Genomic DNA, 7,650 nt, shown 5'->3' with positions numbered 1-7,650 from the left:
AAATAATTACTACCCATACAATATATATGTCATGCCAGACAGAATTTTTTGCAGCTTGCACATAAAATTGCTGAACTTCAGGCAAGTGACTCTGATTTGAGGAAAGATAAGGAATGAATAATTTCAAATGAGCACCCCACTGCCAAACACTCTCTTAGGCCCTAGACTTTGAAGTCCAAAAACTGTTTGGACTTCTAGCAGAGTTTTCAAAATTCCTTTAATTTCTTTCAGCTTATGCATTCCTGTGCTGCTCCAGACATTGCCTCCTGCTGACTTCCTCAAAAATCTGGTTTCTTTAAGGGGCCGGCCAAAGATGATAGCCAGCAGTACAAGTTCCTAAATGCAGCAGGGTTTGTTTCTCTTGTGTTAAATAGGAAAAATGGGAAGATCCGTAAAATCTTTCGTGGATGATATCCTGGTTTGTTCATCAGAAAAGGCTTACTTGGACATCACTGTTAAAAGAACCATTGAAGCCACAGAGAAAGCAGGATTTGAGATTCGTGAAGACAATGTGCACCAAGTACACCAGCCCATTGACTTACTTCGGACTCCAGATCTGTGAGAAGACCATCGTACCCCATCAACTCACCATCTGAGATGACTCAAAAGACCTGAGAGACTTACACAGTTTATGTGGGTCCATCAACTGGATACATCCCCTGGTAGGGACTACAACAAAGGACCTCGCCCCCCTGTACCATCTTCTCTGTGGCAGCAGAGACGTGGATTCTCCACGCACTCTCACATCAGAAACCTGAGATACCATCACCAAAATCCAAGAAGCCCTGTCTTCATGCCAAGCCCATCACTTCGAGCCTGGCCTGCCTTTCCAGTTTGTCATTTTAGATAAGGCCCCCTGTTTCTACAGGTTGAATGGGATCCTCAACTTGGAGACCCTTTATTGATATTTGAATGGATCTTTACAAGCAATCAACCTATAAAAACAATTACCACCTTTCAAGAAATAATGGCACATCTAATTAAAAAGGCCAGAACTAGCATCCGCTCTCTTGCAAGGGTGTGAGTTTACATTAATATACTTGCCACTGACTACTGGGGATCTGGAGCATATGCTCCAGCCAAGTGAAAAGCCTCAGTTTGCCCTGGATACAGGACAAATTTCCATCCACATGCCAAAGCATAGACTTTTTAATTGTGATTCATCCTTTAATCTGATCACAAAATTAAACCAAAGTAGGACCCGTCCCAAAGCTCTAACAGTTTTTACAGATGGCTCAGGGTCATCCCACAAGTCAGTAATGACTTGGAAGGATCCCAAGACCCAGAAATGGGAGTCTGATGTCCAAGTAGTGGAAGGATCTCCACAGATTGCCGAGCTAGCAGCCGTCATCAGAGCCTTTGAGAAATTCAGAGATGAACCCTTTAATCCACAGATTCAGCTTACGTTGCTGGCATAGCTATGAGGGCTGAACATGCTTTTCTCAAGGAGGTCTCCAATCCAAACCTATACCAATTGATTTCTGCATTAATTGGTTTAATCTCCCACAGAAAGCAACCTTACCATATTATGCATGTTAGGTCATGCACCGACCTGCCAGGTGCTGTCACAGAAGGGAACAAGAAGGCAGATGCGTTGGTCATGTCGGCAGAGACTGCTAACATCCCTGACACCTTTGCCCAGGTGAAGCTGTCACATGCATTTTATCATCAAAATGTACTTGCCCTCATCAGAATGTTCAAGCTCTCAAAATATCAAGCAAGAGCTATTGTCGCAATGTGCCTAAACTGCCAAAATTGCCAGATACCATGTATGGGTATCGTGGTTAACCCCCAGGACCTGAACAGCTGTCAATTGTGGCAGACTGATGTGACTCACTTCCCATCCTTTGGAAAGACAAAGGAGAGAGCAACAACACAAACCCCCCCTTCCACCTTAAAGCTAACAAACTTTGCTTATATTCTCTATCAGAAGCCCTATCCTTGTCCAAAGATGAAATTTATCTGCATTGATGCAGCCCTCACTGCTGCCTGGATGCTCCTCACTGAGCCACATGCCTTCAGCTGGGTTGTCCCACAGCCTAGCCATAATGTTTGGGTTACCTTAGCAAAGACACTAAAACAAGATAACTTGTGCCTGTCCATGGGCAGCCTAGACAACCCACTTTCCATGTGTCTGGTAAGGATTGCCTTGGTATGAATGGCCTATCACCAACTCAGATCTCCTCTGCACCACAGGTAAGAGGCCCAATCCAGTAGACACTTGGGACGAGTGGACAAAGATTCTGACACATGCTCCAGAGGAACCCCAAGAACTAGATTTGCTGGGGTACTCCAAAGCAACATGCTGTGTTTAAGTTTACTCTAGACAACCACGTCACCATTGGCCAGAAATTGACCAGGCAAAAAACACATACAGAAAAGACATATCACCAATTAACAAAGCCTATAATAATCTAAATTGGTGTAATTACACCAGTTGCATACTCTCTGTGTCCTCACTCCACCCTAAAGTGTTGCCCTGGGGAATGTTTCTTATCTGTGGTGACTGAGTATGGGCTGGGATCCCCTCATGTCTCCAGGGGTGTCCCTGTAGCCTTGGCAAACTTTCTACCCTCACTCCAAATAACACATTATTACATGATTGGAAAGAAAAGAGAATTGACACACCAAGAGACCCTATTCAGAATTTGATGAAAATTGCGACAGCAAAATTTAAAATTGAAACACAGGAAAGGGAGTTGCAGTTTCCCTGATTCTGCCTTGGGTAGCTGCAGCTAAAGCCCTTGGTGAGCTAAATCACCTGGGGTGTTGGCTTAGCAAGCAGGTCAATGCAGTATCTGCTGCCCTGAGAGATCTTTTAAGGGATGAGGAGACTACCAGACATGCATCCCTACAAAATCAAGCAGCAATTGACTTCCTACTACTTGCCCATGGACATGGCTTCCAGGACTTTAAGGGGGTGTGCTGCTTCAGCCTCTCTTTGTGCTCAAAATTTATCCACACCAACATCCAGAAACTGAAGGAACAAACGAAGGGCATAAAAGTAGAAAACCCAGACTGTGTCAATGAACTTTTCAGACAATGGGGATCAACAGGATGGGTTTAATCTTTAGTTAAGGGAATTTTGTGGATTTTTGTTGTAATCCTTACTGTGTTACTTATGTTCTCCTGTCTTGTATGTTGCTTTAGGAGTCGTTAAGAAGGCCTTTTTACTAAATACATAAGGGGGAATTGTGGAGGCAGGTCAGCCTGCCAAGGCTTTCCCTTGGAGGAATGTGCCCTGGGGGAGCTGTGACAAGCTTATCCCAACCCTCTCCTGGAGAGATACCCCTTAGATGGGACCATCCTCTCTTCTCATGGTGAGGTATCCCACCATGCCTTGATGACTATATTGGTCCTTTGTAGCCCATTGGTTTTCCCCCCTGGTACAACCCTGGCCTTCCCCCATAAAAACCCCAGCTTCTGCCCCAGTTCAGCAGGGAGCTGCCATCCCGACACTCCTGTCTGTCTATCTCTGAGTTGGCCCGGGATAACCTTGAAAGCAGAGCTGAAATCACTGAGCTGAAATCACTTGCAATCACAGGCTGCCCTTTGCTGAGGTTACCTGGTGGCCAGGTATCACCAGAGACCTCCCTGTGAAGGCTGTCTCTTGTGGGACTGCTCTCTCTGGCAAAGTCATGGTGTCCTGGGTCAGATCAACGAACCCAGTCTGGCCAGCACAGTCTTTAGTCTCATTAACCCCATAGTTCATTGCAGTGAAATACCCTATTAATATATTATTTCCCACCCACCAGAACAATTTAGATCTTTGTATAGGAGTAGATAAGTAAGGAACATACAAACCCCAATGTGATTCAGTAAATTATAGTTTTAATGTTGACACAAGGAACTTGTGCAATGTTTCCCAGCAAGCAAACAATCAGGCTACCTGAAAAACAAGTCCTACTCTGAGGTCTCAAATATTCAATAAACAAGCCACTTTGTCAAAACACCCCTATATTTTATAGAAAGAACGAAGCAAGACTTGGACAGTGCAGACAAAGGGATTATCAATACAGTATATGGTATATGCATCTTCTTCTGATATGGTATTTTTTTCCCCTGGCGATCAGCATAGGAAAACAGTTGTATCAGCAGCTCATAGAACTGAAATATAAATCCTGCTGTTAAGCGTATCTGAGAAGGAAATTGATGGAGTCATGTCTCCTGTGGTTAGACAATGCGTGTCACATGGCAGTTGTCTGTTTCATCCAGAAAAAGTGTGCTGAAGACATCATTAAAAAAGGTAGGGTGGTATTGGCAGGCTCTGTCACAGTCAGGATTAAAGTTCACCTCCAGGATCTGAGGCTGCATAATTTTTTTTCCTGTCAAGGCAAACACAAACATTGCTGCTTAATACAAGCTGTACAGAGATCTTAAATCACTACTTGTCTTTAATCCAGAAATTATAAAAAAATACTGGGAAAAGCATCTTTTGTGACCCAAACTGCTGAGCCTGTAGGATGTTTTTGTTTCAGTGGGTTGGTTTTTACTGGAGGGACAGAAGTATGTTCTGCCATCATTATCCAGAGGACAATTATCCCACAGATTCTGCAACCACTGTGCTAATTCAGTGCCTCCTCTGGAATGAGAATTTGTGGCCAGTCAGTACAATCTTCCTGAATCAGCTGTTTTGCTTGTCAGTGTTAAACATCTTCAAGAAAACTCTGCTTCTCCTTTCACATTTCAATACAAACCTTGTTTTCTTAAACCTTCTAGGTATTTAGCAGTCCTTTTCTTTTAACTGCAGCCACCCCCATCTGCCACTTCATGCCACTCCTAAAGGAAGTCACGAAATTTAATTTTCTCTTAAAACTTCATCAGTTCTGGATGAAATCCATTCTGTGCAGAGAAAACCAAAGGATTTTATTTCATATCTGGTGTTGAGATTGTTAAGTGAGGGAAAAACCTTCTGATGGATAAGCAAATCCTACTCTGCTTTGCACAGGAGCAATGAATCTCTTTGTCAACAGGCTGCCCACAGCTTTACAGCACTGACACTGGCACCACCCCTCATCTTCAAAAGGCCTGTGCAGCTCATGTTCTGCCAGGCATGTAATGAGAGGTTGGTTCTTTTACTACAGTAGTTTTCCTCAAGCTAGTAATGTTTGTGAGCTGCTTTGCTTCTCCCATTCAGGACACCTCTGGGACAGGTGAAAGACCATCCAGTGTGGATGTAGCAAACCACATTCAACCTCTTGCTCCACCTCATCTAAGCAGTAAAGGTTCCATCTTATACCTCCTGTTTCTCAATCATTTCCCTCCATGACAGCAACTCAATCTTTATAGAATCAGTCCCTGCAGCAGTGGCCATGGGGCACTCACCTAACACACATCTGCAGGCAAACCTGGGCACAGGCAATCAACTTCTCCTGTGTCCCAGAGAACCCAGTACCAGAGGAAGAGAGTATGGTCAGCTCTGTTCAATACTCCCTGGCAGCTCTCTTTGTGTTGATGCCTCTGCTATTTTTTTACCTCTACAAAAAACACATGATTGGGTCAGGCACATTTACAGAACATTCTTGAACCTCCTAGTGAGATAAATTATTCAGTCTGTTTGGCAGATTTTGCTACCATTCCTCCACAGCTGCCTGGAAGAAAGGCTTCAGGAAGTCACCCATATGTGGTACTAACATGAAGCAGCCACACTCACATGTTCTTTCAGAGACTTGGCAACAGCTGAATGTCAGCCCTGAGGACATCAACAGCACTGGGGAATAGAGAATGTGGTCCCTTCCCTGCTGTAATAAGTCACTGTGCACTGAAGACACTACTCCAAGTCTGGAAGCCACAGACAGTTAGATGTCTCCAAGGTTTTCACAGAGAGTGACATGAAATTTCAGACATTTGTTTGGGGTTTTTGTGTGTGTGGTGGCTTGACTGGATTCTTTTGGTTCTCCCCCCCACCCCTCTGTTGTTTTGCTCTGTTTTTCTCCAAAGAGAGAACAACAGCAGCAAGGAAGCAAAGATGCAGCTGTTGGCAGTTGGCAGCTGCCCGATCACACCTGTTAAGAAGCATGGCAGATGCTATCCCCATAGGTTTGTAACTTCAGGTGTCAGTGGGAGGGACAGAGCACACAGTTCACACTACTTGAGAAACAGTACAAGTTAGAAGAAACAGACTTCTGAAAAGGTCCACAAGCATAAACAATTCAACACTCAATTAACGGAGCTTCTCACCATCTCTGCTGGTGTCCCACTTAAGCATCAAGTCAATGGCATATATTGCTCTTGATGATGGATAATCGCAGATGCCAAGAGGGGCAGGTTTAGACGAAGCAACTTGGAACAAATCAGCAAATGCCGTAAAAATACTTGCCTAATAACAGAAAAAAGCCTCTGAATGAGGAGTGAGGTTCCATAAAAGCAACACACATGTCTAATCACTTCATTCATGCAGTGTTTTAAAGGTTTGTATCAATTGTACTACATAACAGATGAAGATCTACACAGTATTGGCTTCCAAATGTGCATTTAGACCTAATGCCAACACAGAGAAAGAACTCAGCACCTGGCAATATCCATGGACTTTTCTGGGGAGGCAATGAATACTATGGAAATCCTGAAAATAGTGCATTTTATATTAGAATTAATTCCCTTCTCAGGCATTATGCCAAGTATTGCACTTATGTGTAGAGGAGGGGGGAAAAAGAAACCTAGGAGAGTTCTGTGAAGACCAGCAGCACAACTGTGAAGTTCTGGCTTTTCTTCCTGCCTATTCAGTTGTATTCTAGCTTTCTTTAGTTCTATTCTACAATGAAAAATCTTCTACCAATTAATACCCTGAAGAAGGGTGGGGGGGACATGGAGATTTTAAGAATGTACTTCATAGGTATTTTGAAAAACAGTCAGATATCCAATCTGAAAGTTAAATAAACCAGGAAGAATACACAGATGTGAGTTTTAGCATTGAATTTATGCTGCAGTGAACCATTCCCTCTTTTTTCTGTACACTGCACTTTGGGTAACCTCCAGGATGTATTTTGACATCTCTCTTTTCGCCCCTTGTAGCTTCTTCCAGACTATTTTAAACCCTGTCATATTCTGAGTATCATTAATTGGACACAATGGTCTAGTTAAAACAAATGTGAATTAATATATGGAAATCAAGTCACAGTTGGACAATTTATGCACTTTTGAATAAATATGCCCATATAAAGGCTCAGTTATCATTCACTCTGTTTCTTCTAGCTCCTAATAAATATGGAAGAATGAAAGAATTCCGTTTTGTGCATGTTTCTGAACCAGCTCTTCACGTTCAGCTTTTTCTTTCAAGCATGAATCATAGGAAAAATTAAAATCAATGACAAGGGCCTCATCTGCCCTCCTGCATGTTTTATGGAACTGTAGTATTTTGAGCTTCCTTTTTACAATCAAAGATGTCCTGGTATCAGAGAACCATCTGTGTTCTTGTGAAAAGTCATCTGTGCAAGGAGCAGGGACAGGGCTCTGGCAAGGCTGCTAACACAGAGAAGCTGAGGCAGCAGCAGGAAACTCTGCACTTTAGAGTAGGACTAGCTGTACTGCTAAGTCCAACATAAAGAATTACCATAGTGTGAACATGAAGTAAAATTCTCAAATGATAAAATACAATTTTCTAACAAGCAAGCATCTGAGGGCAAATTACACAAAATTCTGAAGTAAAGGTTA

General features: G+C 43.0%; 1 protein-coding gene across 3 annotated transcripts in view; it reads right to left on the bottom strand.

Annotated features, from left to right (window-relative positions):
* Nucleotides 1-3,811: 3,811 nt before the first annotated feature.
* LOC131591461 (tubulin--tyrosine ligase-like protein 12) overlaps nt 3,812-7,650 on the bottom strand; it is a 32,525-nt gene continuing 28,686 nt past the window's right edge. For all 3 annotated transcript variants that reach the window (XM_058862190.1, XM_058862191.1, XM_058862192.1), the window contains 2 exons: nt 6,181-6,319; nt 3,812-4,325 (listed from right to left, as the gene is read on the bottom strand). In XM_058862190.1, coding sequence (XP_058718173.1) covers nt 4,174-4,325; nt 6,181-6,319 — 291 coding nt within the window. In that variant the 3' untranslated portion in view covers nt 3,812-4,173. The remainder of the gene's footprint in view (nt 4,326-6,180; nt 6,320-7,650) is intronic.

The sequence above is a fragment of the Poecile atricapillus genome, chromosome W, assembly GCF_030490865.1.
Source record: "Poecile atricapillus isolate bPoeAtr1 chromosome W, bPoeAtr1.hap1, whole genome shotgun sequence".
In the NCBI taxonomy this organism is placed as follows: domain Eukaryota; kingdom Metazoa; phylum Chordata; class Aves; order Passeriformes; family Paridae; genus Poecile; species Poecile atricapillus.
This window is presented reverse-complemented; position numbering and strand designations above follow the sequence as displayed.